The sequence below is a fragment of the Triturus cristatus genome, chromosome 5_2 (genome assembly GCF_964204655.1).
Source record: "Triturus cristatus chromosome 5_2, aTriCri1.1, whole genome shotgun sequence".
NCBI lineage: Eukaryota > Metazoa > Chordata > Amphibia > Caudata > Salamandridae > Triturus > Triturus cristatus.
The window spans coordinates 482334668-482351382 of NC_140588.1; the positions used below are offsets into that span (position 1 = coordinate 482334668).

At 41.9% G+C, this 16715-nt stretch overlaps 1 protein-coding gene across 1 annotated transcript in view; it reads right to left on the reverse strand.

Moving 5' to 3' along the window:
* EEPD1 (endonuclease/exonuclease/phosphatase family domain containing 1) overlaps positions 1 to 16715 on the reverse strand; it is a 250630-nt gene that overhangs the window by 113090 nt on the left and 120825 nt on the right. Inside the window, exon 2 of the mRNA XM_085607475.1 lies at positions 7692 to 7743. Coding sequence (XP_085463601.1) covers positions 7692 to 7743 — 52 coding nt within the window. The remainder of the gene's footprint in view (positions 1 to 7691; positions 7744 to 16715) is intronic.

The window sequence follows — 16715 nt, forward strand, 5'->3', positions numbered from 1 at the left end:
CCTCATCAAAAATAATCCTTTGAGCCAGTACAACCACAGCGCTGGCTGACTGAAAGCTACCAGTTTTCTTTAATATAAAGAATACATTCTGTGGTTGTGTATGCAACATTTGAAAAACAAAAAGAAAACAATCCATAACAATTACAAATGCATTCTGGATTATGGCGCTAGGTACATCCTTTAAATCCGACACTGCATCTAATAACATGATAATACGTACAGTCTGTGAAAAGAACTTGTACAGTCGTTCACATGGAGGTTACTATAAGCCACATAAAATAATCAGTGTAGAAAAACAAAAGAAGCTGTTCTGAAAGTGAATGTTTTGACATACAGCACCACCTGACCAGATTTGAAACCAATTACTTAACTTGGCTCTGGCTACATTTTGCAGGTCGTGGTATTCAATTCTGAAGAGCACAAACACGGATGTGAGAATCAACTGACTGATCTCCCAGCAAGTATATCCCTTATATCATTGTATTAAACAAAGTGATAATGTATAGCAACTGCTCTCCATCATTCCAAACAGAGTCTTGCCAGAGTATCCACCCAAACACACAATGGGTGAAGGCGAGGAATGCATGCCAATAGTCTAAGCACTGGCAATTCCTCGGTGTACCATTCCAAACGTTGTTATTTTGCCCATTATGCCACCTCAGATTAGACACAGCCATATGCAATTCGGCTATGGTCGTGCTCCAATAGGAAAAGACAAGTATGGCCTGCCAAGCCAGGATCTCTCTTTACCAGAACATAAATAACTCAATGCCAGTTTTGTCCCAGTTGGTCCTCTTCAGTCCAGTGCAGCTTGGTTCTAGTGGAACAGTAAGCACAGGACCTGCGTCTGGGCACAAACTTGGCCACTTAGGCCATTACACAAAACAAAAGGAGTAATGCTTGCAAATAGTGTAACCACTGGCATTAGTTTGGTGTAGAATTCAAACCCATCGTTTTTTGCCCACGGTGCCACCTCAGATTAGACCCAGTTTTGTGCAAATCAACCTTGGTCCTGCTCCAGTATCCACCCACCCAAGTAGCTAGTTAAAACGAATATCTTCACACATAATATCAGGGTAAGTTAGGAGAATGTAACATTCATTGTTCACTCCACAGCATAGTTTAGAATGATTCTGTCAAGCATGATTCAGTTGTTTAATCAATCCATCTCAAGCAGGCAGGAAAATAATTACAAAACCTATCCTTGTAAAGGAACAATTTAGGCAAGACCTGAACCAGCCCATTTTCTTTTACAAATTGCATATGCAACAACATTTTTTTAATGTGCCTGGATAGTCTCGAGTACCACAATAAAAATAATTACTTTTTTATTTATAATTATTTATTTATTAACGTGGCAAAGAAGCAGAGATTTAAAAAGAGTCCTTGATCACCACTGACCAACTTAAAGATTCCCTTCACTAATCCCCTGTCATTTCCCCTCCTACATTCCAGCCAATCAGCGGACTCATTACCAAACAAAGTTAATTCATTTATGATAACTCACATAGTCCACACCCGCTTCATTAGATATTCTGGTACATCTTGAACCCTTCTCCAGAACTGTGTCAGAGTACACTTTCATCAACATACAGTATGAAATAATAATTGCATCTTTTCTCGTTTATTTAATCCTGTTTGCCTTCGCAATATTGTCACACTGTGATAATTCTGGTGTTAAGTACGCACCAGCTTTTTTTATGCTGCCATATAAAGCCACCTCTGCACTCACAAGAAAATACAGGTGTTAAGGTGAATACACGTCCATGCACTGACATAAGTAACCTGAGTAACTTAGTTATTTTTTTGTATTTTCAAAAACGAAAACAAACAAGAGGTTGGGAAAATATCCTGTTCATTGTATTGTGAGCTTGTATTGTAACAAAATTAAAGTCCAGTTCAATTTACAGCCTTCTTATGTAATACAGTGAGCATTGTTTTATTTAGATCTTTGATTAAATCACCACTAAATTGCCAATGGAAAAAAAGTAAAGTTAATCTCGCTGACTCATACTGCACATCACAACAACAGGAAGACTCCACAAATAGAACTATGATGCATACTACACTTAGAATAATTAATGCCTCTGCACTCTTTGCCCTACCTACTCTTATGCAGTTTTTGTTTGGACCACGATGCACTTTCTAGTTTCTAATTATGAAATCAGTGTCATGAAAAATTCAGTTGCCACAATTTGTTTCTCAGAATAACTTCCTGCAAAGCTACAAACAATCACTGGCTCTAATTCCAAGCAACTCAGAGGTCAACATTTCTTGGCGAGGCCATATTCACTGGGAATCTAGCCAGAAGGTAAAAGTTAGATTGTCCAAGTCCGTATCTCCCAATCCAAATATGTTGTGGCTAATATACATTTAGCTTGGACTATTTAGGATTGAAAGCAGCAAAACTAAAACAAAATGATGTGCTTCCATATTTTAATTATTGTGTTGTACTATTCATGTTTTTGTGTGCTTCCAGGTACCAACAGCTATCACCAATGAAAATCAGGAACGCAGATAAAATAATTCCAGAAATCCTACTCTGTGCCCTCTCAGCAACTACATATATTTTATGTACTGGTTACTGTTCTGGAGGAAATTCAACAAGTTTGGTGTGGAGTCGTTACACCCATTACTTAGGGCCTCCAATGCCAGGATTATACCGCTAATAACTTATGGTGCCAGGTCTGGTTTCCCTTTACGAAGAAGTAATTAGATTTAATAGAAGGAGAGACCTTGTGCCACGTGTTAGGATTAAGATTAAAAACTCCTAATGACGTCATTTGTTTAAAATTAAAATTAGTACAAAGTTGGGCAAAAGCACTTCAATACGTTCTAACCTAGCTTCTCTCAGTCTAGTACTCCCAGGCGGATAGTATTGCATCATAGATAAAAGGGTGTTAACCTTTTGTTTTTAATCAAATTATATGCAGAGTATACTTATAGGGGCTTTCGGGCAGCCCTTTTAATCCATTGGCCTGTTACTGTGCCATTCACATTTTCCTTCTGCGCCCTACAGCATATAGCATTGGGCAGTGGTTCAGCCCACTTCAACCATTGGCTAAATTCACTAGGAGTGATGACAATCTGCCCTTTCACAAGTAGCACATCCACATACAAAGGAGTTCCCTTAAGTGCATGTGAGTACTCGCATCTTGAGACCAAAAAATATTTTTGCATTTAGTCAATGTTTTTTTTAGATTGATAGAGGCCCTACAGCGTCCCCATCATTTTGCAAAAACCATGACCAAATAAAACAATCACTGAAAAAGCCAAAAGACAAACGGCTGGCTACCAACACCAGACCTATTGTTTTTCCAAAACGTGTTAACTTATAGTAATGATTTAGGCATGTAAATTTGAAGTGGGGTTTTATTTATTAAATGTGTTTTTTTTAACCATAAAATTATATATGGTTAGCTGTAAGATTTAATAAACTATTCTTCAACCGCTATTTTTTAACCATGAATCTTTATCGGGTTATTTTTAAGCTTCTATAAACTATTCTTCAACTACTATTGCTGTTCTGGAGGTCCATGAATTAAACCAGGTCTATATTCAAGGATTTTTCAAAGACGCACGTTGTATTTTTTTTTGTATGGAGCAAAGCGCTAAATAAAAAACGATCTTGATACAAAAAAAGGTAATTCCCTGCTTCCAAAAAGAACTGGCCCGTTGTTTAATGGTACCACCCAAGCTAGCTGGACTTTGTATGGCTGGAATTTATCCATGCATCTTTACCTGGAGAATTTTCAGGGGCTATGCGGGCTGGGGGAGGGGGAGGCTTACAGAGGTACTCAGAAAGATTCTAAGACAAAAGGAAAGGTGAAGTACGGCGGCGAAAATGGGGATGTTGCCTTCACAATAGACAAACAAAATGTAAAACCGGAAGTAACACATGGAGTTCTTCCAGTCCCAGTCAGGTGACTAAAGGGTTTGTTATGGACAGAACATTCTAGAGCGTGCCTGCCAAGGAATTCATTTAAAGATGTCCAAGCTCCTAGGAACTAGCATGTTTCCTGTGATAATATTGTTTCGCTTATTTGGAAAACAGTTGAATCAGGACATTCCTAGTATTATTTGTCATATTTCTGCACGGATCATTCTTCAAGCTATATAAATTAATTACAAATTCATTTAGAGGTGGCATATGACAAAATGTAGGTTTCAATGCATTCTTTTGCCCGTCCATATTCACAGGAGTTAAGATAATTGATGCCTTGTCATTATCTTCTTTTCTCTACATCAGCTATGGAAGGTTCCTGATGGAAACTTATAAATTTCACACAGAACGGAGCAATCCTTGAGTTGCTGAGCTGCCTGCCCCTGTGCTTCCTCAGATGTTACATGTATGATGACACTAGAACTGCCTGATAAAAACCCAAGATGTCAATACTAATAATATCCCAATGAAATGCCAAAATATCTTCAAAGATGGCTCTCTGATCTGTGTATTTATCTCAATACATAACCTCAATTATTTAGGTGTATGGATTTAACCCCCCACTCATTTGGACAGCAGAACCCTCACACTACCCTAGTGTTTATTTTTCACAGAAAAAAAAAAACTCATTAATTCTGTCCATCTCCAGATAATGAGCGTATGTTAGAAAGGGGTACACCCACAGGTTATTATAATTAGTGATATCGCTCTCCACTTTAATGATCATTGATACACAACGTGCCTACCAACCATAATTGATACTTAACCTTACAAATAAAGTACGAGTGTATTTCATTATTGTTTGGTTTGGTGGTTGCCATTTTTGGAGCACACATGTATACAAGAATTAAATATCTGAAACTGAAATGGCCTTTGTATATCTTTTCTAAACGTATTCTTTATCAAAGGTTAGGCTTCTGAATGCCAACGAACCAGAATACACTTTCCTATAACTGGACTGTACCTGTGAAATCCAATGTCTTTCAGAATTTCCTGAGGAATATGGACCACCAGGAAGGTTCATCCGTACGACAGAGGCCATGTTGTCTTAGAAATGATCAACAGACCACTAGCATCGGTCATGGTGAGTTGCATCTCCCCCTTAAACTCAATAACAGCTGTACCAACCTCTAATCTAGTAAAGCTGGTTAAAGAGCACATTTATAGGTCATGGAGCGCAGAGCCATAATGAATTTCTCACGAAGAGTGATGTGTGGGTCTAGTAGTCCCAAAGTAAATCTCTTGAGATTCTGGAACTGTAACACTTCTGCAAAAGGTGATGTAATTAAACAAAAAATCAGTGGCGGCTAGTATTGGAAGGCAGTGATGGGGTGGGTTGTGGGTGGGGGGGACGAAATATAAAAGAAAATCACTTACCTGTCTGCCGCTGCCACCCGTCGTCGCCTCCTCTCGGTTCTCTTCTCTGCCTCCCGATAGCCAATCACAATGCTGCAATGCAGCGTTGTGATTGGTCTAAGCGCCATGGATCAGCACTCAGCCAGAGAATGGGAGGCTGGGCATGTTTTCCAAGCAGGCTGTAATGCAGCCTGCATGGAGAACATGCAAAGTGTGCATGAATGTTTGGCCGGCCCCAGAGGGCTGGCCAAACATTTATGCACACTTTAGGGAATGCAAACCAGTCCGCCCCGCCCCTCCCTCCCACAAAAAGGAAAAAATAAAATGATAATAACTTAAGAGTTATAATAATTGTATTTTTCCTTTGTGATGCTGCTTAAAAGCAGTGGGGTGACACTCCTCGGCCTTAGCGGAGGAGCCGCCACCGCAACAAATGGCTAATACCTTTAGTGCTTTTCCTTCTGATAAATGCAAAAAGAACTATTGATGGACAGAATGCAGAACACTGTCATACATTCACTCCAGTACAGAGATCTGGGCCTAAATCCATCGTTTTTTTGCTCACCATGCCATTCCAGTTTGAACCCAGCCATATGCAAATCAGTCTTGACCCTGTGCCTCATGGGAACAGTCCAGTCCGAATTGCCAAGCCAGGTCCTCCCTGGACTGGAAACAAGCATCCTAGGACCGGTTTCGGGGTTTCACCCCTCTTCAGCCAGGATAGCTTGACTCCAGTGGCATGAGAGCACGGGACTCACGTCTGAGCATACCCGTCCCACTCGGGGTGACAAATGCAAAAACAACAGTTGATGGACAGAATGCAGAACAATGTCATACATTCACCCCAGTACAGAGATCTGGGCCTAAATCCATCGTTTTTTTGCTCACCATGCCATTCCAGTTTGGACCCAGCCATATGCAAATCAGTCTTGACCCTGTGCCCAATGGGAACAGCCCAGTCCAAACTGCCAGGCCAGGTCCTCTCTGGACTGGAAACAAGCATCCTAGGACCGGTTTCGGGGTTTCACCCCTTTTCAGCTGAAATAGCTTGATTCCAGTGGCATGGAGAGCACAGGACTCACGTCTGAGCATACCCGTCCCACTCGGGGTGATAAATGCAAAAAGAACTATTGATGGACAGAATGCAGAACAATGTCATACATTCACCCCAGTACAGAGATCTGCAAATCAGTCTTGACCCTGTGCCCAATGGGAACAGTCGAGTCCGAACTGCCTGGGAACAGTCCAGTCCGAACTGCCAGGCCAGGTCCTCCCTGGACTGGAAACAAGCATCCTAGGACCGGTATGCTCAAGGAGAACCTGGCCTGGCAGTTCGGGCTGGACTGTTCCCATTGGTCACAGGGTCAAGACTGATTTGCATATGGCTGGGTCCAAACTGGAATGGCATGGGGAGCAAAAAAACGATGGATTTAGGCCCAGATCTCTGTACAGGGGTGAATGTATGATATTGTTCTGCATTCTGTCCATCAATAGTTCTTTTTGCATTTGTCAACCCGAGTGGGACGGGTATTCTCAGGCGCGAGTCCCGTGCTCTCCATGCCACTGGAATCAATCTATCCTGGCTGACGAGGGGTGAAACCCCGAAACCGGTCCTAGGATGCTCGTTTCCAGTCCAGGGAGAACCTGGCCTGGCAGTTCGGGCTGGACTGTTCCCATTGGGCACAGGGTCAAGACTGATTTGCATATGGCTGGGTCCAAACTGGAATGGCATGGTGAGCCAAAATACGATGGGTTTAGGCCCAGATCTCTGTACTGGAGTGAATGTATGACATTGTTCTGCACGCTGTCCATCAATAGTTCTTTTTGCATTTCCTTCTGATGAAGGCAGTCTATATCCACAAACTTTGAGGTAGTATTTTCTGGAAGAGTAAACAGAAGAGGTGTTCTTACCGCTATTTGTGCCTTTTAGATAGCTGGGCATTTGTACAAAACTAAATGAGCCCAGCTTACGCAATCCTTTCACGTGGGTCTTAATAACTGCAAAATAGTAAGAATTGGGCACGTCCCCTATGACATAGAAGCACCAAAATGTTGAGCCATCTGCTCCACGTGGACTGTGAAAATTGGTAGGTGGGTTAGGATGATGTCTGGGAAACGCGTGATTCCCTGACACTTTCCAGTGACGAAAGAGACCAATGTGTTAAAATAAACCATATTTTGCCATTATGAAGTTTTGATTGGCAAACTTCCAATGAATGTAAATGCGTCAATTACTCTTAGAGGATGGCTCCAGGTTGTGTGCTTGTGGAGTATAACACTACTGCAGACACTGGGGGTAGGAGGGCTCGAGACATGAGTACAAGGTGGCAGACACTGAATTAAAAATAGATCTTTATTTCTGATATAAAACAACAGGGCAAAATACTCTTACCTTCTCTAGAGCATCTCTGTCAGACAACTCTTGCACAGCTAACAACTTGATACTATATGAGAAAAAACACAAAATCATAGTCTTTAATTCCGAGAAAATAAATACAAAAAACATTTATTGTAATGACTTTGCTCCTTCTACCTCCATTTGGCACAATACTGTTCTTGATTTCCCCATTCACAATTCTTGTAACGAGTTTAGCAGATGGAAACCAATGTTTAGTTATCTCATTAAAAGTATCCACCTCACCCTGCCAAGAGCAGTAACCGCTAAATCCTTCACTGCTTTTTCTAGAACAGCATTTGTATCAAATGCGTTTCTGGAAATGACACAATGTGAGGCCAGCCAGGCTGATATTCCTAAAAGTCACTTTAAACCTAACCATAGAGGTTTCAACATCCTTGCTTCTGCTCAGGCACAACGGACCATGTCGATGGTCTCGAAAAGCCGTACAGAACACAGGTCCTACTGTAAGATGTAGACTTGTTCACAGGACAGGAAGGGCTGAGAAATCCCCGCCCCACCAGCCCTGAGAGCAGCTCGGAGAGAGAGGCACAATATGCTACATCAAAACACATGGTTTGCTGGTGCAGAGAAATAGTGGCATGTTGGAATATTTCACAAGTTTCTCTGTAGAAATGCCTTCAAAGCTAGTGGCTTTTATGTAAATGTATTTGAAAATTCCAGTAGTAAAGTTGCAAGGGGACAATCCTTTCGAACACCCCTGTGGAGGACGTGGCTCTCACTGCGACAGGAGTCTGGTATTCAATCGGTTTTCATAGCTGCTTTTAGGCGTGAATCAAACCCTTCCCTGCGTTGCCTACACTATTTATGGTTTTTCTAGGCTTAAATGCATTGTATAAAAATAACTATTTCTAACAGATTAACAAAAACATGTTTCCCCGGGTTCAATCCCCAATGCCCCCCAACCCTCCTCTCCCAGTCACTCTTTATGAAACAGATTGTGAATCACTGGCATGCTATAAAACAGAAGCTCAAGAAGAAAAGTTCATTTTCACTAGATGTACAGCAAATATAGTGGAATACTACCAAGACGGTATACTCTGAAAGTTACATGCCAACTATATGTAAAATGTGCAAAATCAAAGAACAAAGGAAAGAAGGAAGAAGGGAAAGAAAGACAGAGGGGCAGAGGTGAGAAGACAGCCCCAAAGAATTGTGGATCTTAGTAAATCATTCTACACAATCCAAAGTGCAAACACCAGGAGGCGCCAGAGTTCATATCCTCAGGTATGAGGGCACCCTTCTTTCTTACAGTTTGTCACTGTAGCCCCTGCCCAACCTCTGCATAAACTGGGAAAACATATTGACAATTTCCTTAGTAAACCGACTCTCATCTCATGACATTAATTACCCCTTCTCTGTAAATAATTCCCCGCAGCAAGGTTTTAAACTTGTTTCCAGACCATTCCTGCTCGTACAATGTCTCTTATGTTGCCTACATCCAGCGTTATATGTGCCTCCCTATGCAAGCTGTTAAGTATAAATTACTATTGTAGGTCGTTCATCTCCTGGTTTATTCCGCTTTTAAATCTTGCAAGCAAAGCAACGTTTTGGAAATCAGTCGCAGAATGTCAGGGGGGGGAGGGGTAAGGTGCTGCTTGTACCTACTTGTTTACTCCTTGCTTTAAGAGTGTACAAGCGCATGCCAACCTCTACGTGCTTTTCACACGGACGGCCTCATTTACAAGCCCTTTGCACTGCCGGGGCGTCAATCTTTTTGACGCACTGGCAGCACAATGGGCTATATTTACAAGACAACGTAAAGTCACCCTGCATGACTTTTCACGGACTTGTAAATATGGCCACCTTTCACCTATTACTCTGCATGAAAGGGGAGTTCCATGGGTGTTGTTGTGGGTGTTCCCACACAACATCCATAAAACCTGAGACATTCCCTCATTTACAACATTTTGTAAACCTGAGAATGTGTCAGAATCCTACACCTTCCCCGGGAGGCGTAGCAGTTGCGCAACGAGGAGAACTACTTCAATTTCTCCTTATTTTTTCCACTATCTATGCGTGCTTCATTCTGCAGGAAAATGCCATCAATGATTGTTTCCCTTCCTGCACAAAAACAATCATCCCTGCAACGCATGCACCCTTGCAAAATGATGCGAGGGTGCCTGCGCTGGTGCATGGAAGCCAATTGTATGCCAGTGCAGGAGAAAGCACATGGTGCAGCTATGAGCATTGAAAATGATGCCGCTCGCCGGCACTAAATGGCTAGCGGCGCCGGACTGCGTCATTTTCTTGTAAATGAGGCCCTTAGTGTGTGTGAAATGCTAAGTGGGTGGAACATGCTGTGACACACATCAGACATCTCTTCACTGATTACTTTTTGTGTCCTCGCAGTCTCTGATAAATACTGCATTTGTGCTAAAGGACTAGTGCATTGGGCAGAAGGTGATATTCCACATCAAGTGTTCTGCACCCATAAATGTGTATGTTCCTGTCTATGCATCGTGTTACAATAAACAGCATTGTAAGCATGGCACATTGACTCTCTTATGCGCTTAATAGGGTCGCACAATTCTATAAACGGGCAGAGTACCAGCACTTCTCAGAAGCAAACAGATCCTCAAGAACACAGGGCACCAGCACTTTCTATTCCATTTCAAGCACTGACGGCGCAGCAATTCAATAACTATAACCAGCAATGTGAAAGAAGGCCCCCTCCGCTAGGTGTACAACACGCCACCATCCAAATCCCACTACCGGCCAGTGTTGAGCCTACAGGTCTTTGGCATATGAGTGTAACTTACATCCTTGATTTTTCCTTTATGATTTATTTTCCAACTTAGCAACCTTGAGCCCACAGTTTATTTGCACGCACCGTGCAGAGGTCCGTCCCCCTGCAGATTTATGAGCTCTGGAATTGCTGGCTCAGTGTAAAGCGGTGATGCTGCTGATGCAGGCGTCTGGATGACACGGTATGATGCACGAGCCCAGGGCGCACGGGCAGGAGACCAGCGCATGCGCATCGCGCCCCGAGGTTGTCTCATCTACTCGCCTTCTTCACACTCGAACTGTGGCCGGGAAACTTCACCACCACGAAGAATAACGCGTCCAGGCTGCTTTTCAGAATAAATCCCACCAGGAAGTGGGTTCTATATTCGAAATACAAATACAACAAGGAGCTTTAAACGCGTTCCTGACACATTTCACCAAAAACTGTTGCTTGCACAAAAGATTTCTCTTCATGATACTGGAGTATTTAGTATGTCGAGGTCAAAGGCAGAATGTATTTAGGGCCCAGGAAACCTCCTTCAGTGGTGATTATTATTTCATGATTAAAATGCATTTAAGATGTGGCTATTATTAGGATCTGCATAGCATCAGTATGGAAGGACCCCGACCCACCCACCTTTCAACAATGGCTGTCGAGGTTGTTAGCCACATATAGCCTAGAAAAAGGTTGATATGAAAAAAAGGGATGGAAAGCAAGACAGCTAGGGAACCGCATATGGGCTCCAGTAATAGAATGGAAAGGTAGGCTGGATAGAATCTAGTGACAGATAGCTATAACTATCTTTATTCGATTCATACAGAGAATCATAAAAGCACAAAGTGAACATAAAATACATAATTTAAAATGAGCCATTTGTAATACAAAATTAGATTAAAAGACCATCATACAGCATAAGTACAAAAAAGACCAATGGGAAATTACAAGTCCAGGCTAAGTTATCCATAACGCTTCCTAATCCGGAGCGATGCTCGTATGAAGTTCAACATAGCACAACAAACTTCAACAGAAGATAGTGACAGCAAATAATCATAGCCTTCATTATAAGTACATGGTTGTCGCCCCTTCAGGATAGGCTTAATAAATCTAATCCTGGGTTCTTGGTATAAAGTACAGAAAAGGACAACATGTATAGTACTTTGTCTAACACTATTGTTGCAGGGACAGGGGGGTAGCCTCTCACACCAACCCCCTTGTTTGGGGAAGGCAAAGAGGAAGTGGAGTGTATTTAGCCTAAACCTTGTAAGATAAAACCGCCATTGGACATTTGTCGAGAAAGTTAAATAAAACTGATGCTGGACCCTAGATACACAACTTGTTGAGCCTCCCAAGCTAGGTATATCTAAGGATTTCCAGTAACATGCTTTAATTTGGGCTTTCGTGTTTCCCTGAATATTTTCAGGATTTTCATAAACATGGCCCAAACCTATCTTATGCAACATGTCACTAACATATGACAACCAGGGAATCTGTTTTACATTGTCCAGGCTCATGCAATCTAAAAGAATTTCTCTGGAGAGTTGGAGGTTGTCCGATAGCCATATTTTGCACCAAAGTAATAAAGGCGACAGACGGATAATATCAGTCACTTTGGTCATTCCCATTTCATTGTGGCAAAAGATGTTTGATGAACCCGATGGAATCAATAAAACCCTTTTTAAAAATTTGTTTTCCATCACCTGTATGACTGAGGGATTCTCAGTCCCCCATACTCCTGCCCCATAAGTGGCAACAGATAAACATTTAGATGTATATAGGGTTTTGAGATGCGCAACAGGTTTTTGACCCAACTTGCCACAAAAGCGGAAAAGACCTTCTATAGCGCGTGTAGTACTGTGGACTCGAGTTTTCATTAATGGAGCCCAACTTAGTTTACTGTTGAAGAGATTTCCCAGGTAGTTAAAATTATCCACCTTTTCAATGGTAAAGTCATTCACCATAAGTTTCCTAGATTTTGACCCTTTTGGGCCACAGACCATCGCAAAAGATTTTGCGAAATTAACCTTTAGGTCAAGGTCCAACATGAAGGTATTAAAAGCATCTAAGCATGTCTGCATGCTATTTCCAGTAAGGGTCATTAGAACAGTGTCATCTGCATATGACAAAATGGGAATACTCTTACCATTTACTTTTGGAAAATCACAACAGTGGTCCAGCAAATATTTCTCCAATCCATTTGTATACACCAAGAATAGAAACGGTGCCAAGATGCACCCTTGACGGACCCCCTCAGTTGAGGGAATCGGTTTTGTCATTTCACCCCCAGGTCCAAACCTTATGGCCACGGATGTTGCAGCATGCAATCTGCGGAGCAGCGTAACCAACGGTTCTTCAAAGCCCATGCTATCCATCATCTGCCATAGCTTACTTCTACAGACAGTGTCAAACGCGCTGGACAAGTCCATGAAGGCAAGGTAGATTGCAGAATTCCTTGCCTTCATGTACTTGCCCATAATCAGTGCCAAATTTAAACACTGTTCGACCGTCCCCCTCCCACTTCTAAAACCATACTGGGAGTTCACTATTAAACCAACAGAATCAGCCCAGGTTTCCAGTCTGGCCAAGATAACCCTTCCTAATAACTTACAGGATGCATCAATCAAAGATATGGGTCGATAGCATCGGGGGTCACACCTATCACCCTTCTTGAAGATCGGGACCACTACTGCCTTCTTCCATGATACAGGGATACTACCAACAACCACAGCCCTAAAGACATTTAACAGCAACGGGGCCCATACTTCCATATTGTGCTTAAAAAAGTCCAAGGGAACGGCATCAGGGCCCGGGGCTTTTAGTGATGTACCTTTCCTCAGGGCTTCTTCAACCTCCTCCAGTGTAAGCGAGGAGCTAAGAAGCGAAGCTGTCGATGGTTTTACCAAAATTCCTGGGTCATCCAACAGAACCGAGGGCGATAATGCCTTGGGGTTAAAGATTTTACCAAAGTGAACTTCCCAGGATTCACCAGTAACCTGCATCGCTATGGTTTCCTTGGTATCACTTTTAAACAGAGGACGATTTACTACGTCCCAAAAGAGCCTACTATCTTTTAGCTCAGATGCCTTTTCTAAATCATCCCAGGCACAATTTTTTAGCTCCTGCTTCCTTTTTATAATAGCTTCTTTATAGGCCTTTCTAGATGATCTAACCAGGTCTTTATTCCTTGGTTTTTGCATAAGGGCCGCTTTTAGGGATTTGTGTGAGGCGGAACATGCGGAGTCAAACCATCTAAAACACTTTGTATTCTTTTTCCCTGCTGGTTTTGTAAGATACTCAGCCACATGCCCACATAATTTTTCAAAATTCCCAATAAACTTTTCTGGGTCTAATATGGACAATTGACATAAGTCAATTTCAGTCCTACATTCTTTAAAGATCTTTTCCTCTAGACCTACAGCATCTATTTTACCCCATTTTATGGTAACACCCTGGTTCTTATTATATTCTATAGGCTGATCCCAGACCGGGTGATTCCCACTAATAGGGGTACATAAAGAAAGCTTTAGAGGGTTATGGTCGCTTGCGGCATTAGCTATTATCTCAAGTTTAGTAACATAAAGCAGGAAGTTACTGGACACAAAAATAAAATCAATGGTGCTTGTTGCGCCTCTTACTCCATGAAAGGTTGGTATTGGTAAAGTATCTGGGGCCGCCCAGGGCTCTACCATACATAAATCATTTAAGACAATGATATTATTTAAGGCATCCCCCTGGGGCGTGTGTTTGAAATGCATCAAAGGTTGTTTATTTAAGTCCTCAAGACCACACACATTTGAACCACCAAATTTACACAATGAAGAGTTAAAATCACCAACCCAAACAACGAATAATAGTGGTCGTTCACTACGAACCTTGCTTATTGCATCCTCCAAACTCTGAATTGTGGTTACATCATTTCTGTCAAAAACGTTATGATACCAGTTAATTAACAACAAGGGCTCGGGAAACAGATTTTCGAGCAATAACAATTGGAACCATGGAGTATCCGCTATCTTTAGAGTACTCAGATTCTTAAGTTTAATAGAGAGTGCTGTCATTATCCCGCCCCTTGCCCTCCCCGCTGGTGATGGTACCGCCGGGACGCTAAAAGATTGAAAACCATCAATTTCCTCACCCGTTTTGCTCCATGTATCCTGGAAGCACAAAATGTCTTGGCTACCCACATAGTCCAGCCAGCCTTCATCCTCTAGTCTTCCCGCAAGACCAGCAATATTCCAAGACATTAAAGACAGTGTAGGTTCTCCTTGGTTATCGACCACAGGCTCTTCTAAACTTGTCTGATCCTGCTCAATAATCGACAAGTGTGGCCCACAGCCTAAGATACTGGTCACCCGTATATCCAAAAGTGAATTAGACCCTGTATTAAGATTGGTGACATCCACCACCGAATTATCCTTATGACTTACCCCCTCATTTTCCCCTATAGCCAAATCTAATATAGATGATACACCCCCCTTTTTTTTGTCCAATGGTCAATCTAAACCCTCCATTCCCGCCAGTGGGTCAAAGCGGTTTCTTAGGGGAATGTTGCTATTTGACATCCACCCTAGATATTCCTCCCCCTGAACTCTCATCTCTGGTTGATTATAGGGTAGTTGCGTAATATTACTAAAACGTATGGGTCCCATAGGGCATCCATCACCCTGATACCTCATACCGGGATGGTTTTGGGGGGGTCGAAATATGTTGTTGTTCTGTATCCATCCAGAGTGACCATTTCCCTGCGGCCCTGACCCAGAGTAACAGTTATAGAGTGAGACATGATGTAAATTGGGATAGAAGTATTCAAGGCCTATACATTGGATGTCCCCCATTTTAGCAAACCTAGCTTTATCACAAATTAGGTCTTTGACCCACCTGTCCCTAAAATTAATGAGAATACAGTCTCCTTCTAAGTCCTTCTTGCTTTGGCCAACCCAAGGAACCCTTCGTACACCTAATATTTTAGTGGTAGAGGCTGGGGGAAGTGGTCTATTATTATTAAGCCAGAATATAACTTTGTTTAATAAATCCTGACTTGATTCATATTTGTTCGGTGCAACCATCGGAACCCCTGTCAGGATTACCATAAAAGGGGCAGAATCAGGGGGTATGTTCACACAAATTGGTTTGGGAGCTTTTTTACCCGAGGCTAATAGTCCACTTGATAAAGTTGGTTTAGCTCCCAATGTTACCACCGGCATGGATATAGTTGGAATCGGTGTTGTTGCCACGGCTGGCTCAGACATTGGTTGAGAAGCCGCATTAACCATCAGTGTGGATTTAGTCAAAGTTGTCTGAGCTGGGATTCGCTGGGTATCGCCTGATATATCGGGTTGGGGCGGTTTGCTAGAGTTTTGGGTAGAAGTTTTTTGAGAACCCTTATTTGTAGCAATGCAGATCTCCGGGGACTCGGGAGATTAACTATTTTTGACCAAGGTATCCAGTGAGTGAGTATTAACTGATAATAAGAGCTCTAATTGGTCTAATTTTAAATTAACAATTTGGGTTCTCTCAATGAGAGGCATCAAGAGGCCTTTTAACAAGGTTTCAATGTGTCCCAAACTAGTAGATTAGCATGTCTTTTTATTTTCTAATTTTTTAAGTATCATGTTGTTGAAGGGTGGGTTGGATGGGAACGGGGTATTCAACTTAATGAATTTGGCGTATCGCTGATTTTCATGAATGCTTACCTTATTTCTTTTATGAATGGGTGAACTGCACTTAGATTCTATTATTAATTATATACGATTATGGAATATGTCGGGAGGAAATGTCATACGCTATTACATCTCATGTTGGGCTTATTCATTTAATTTTTACAACTGTGTGTAATATTGAATCAATCAAGGAGGATGAACAATAAAAAATATTTTAAAAAATAAATAAATAAGATGCAGCGTTTCATTCAACACAAACACAATAAAACATTCTACTGGACTCCCTATATAGAACTAGACCTATAGTTAATTGTATGCATATTTAACATATCGTCTGCTTTGAAATCCACCAATATTCAGTGAATGTATTGTAGTTGCATTTATAAAGCGCTTCAAACCCTTGACTAGATGCCAAAGCGCATTAGTGAATGGCAGGGATGTGCTGTGATTGGGTGGAAGGATGCTGAAATACAGTTTCACCTCTGTGTGAAGGGTTCTGGGGTGATGTGCAGTTGGTGGTCTAATCCATCAGTAGCAGATTGAACATCTATAGCTACCAATCACTGTTCTTGCTGGCTTCTAGGCACTTGGTCTTCAACAACAGGACCAATCCCA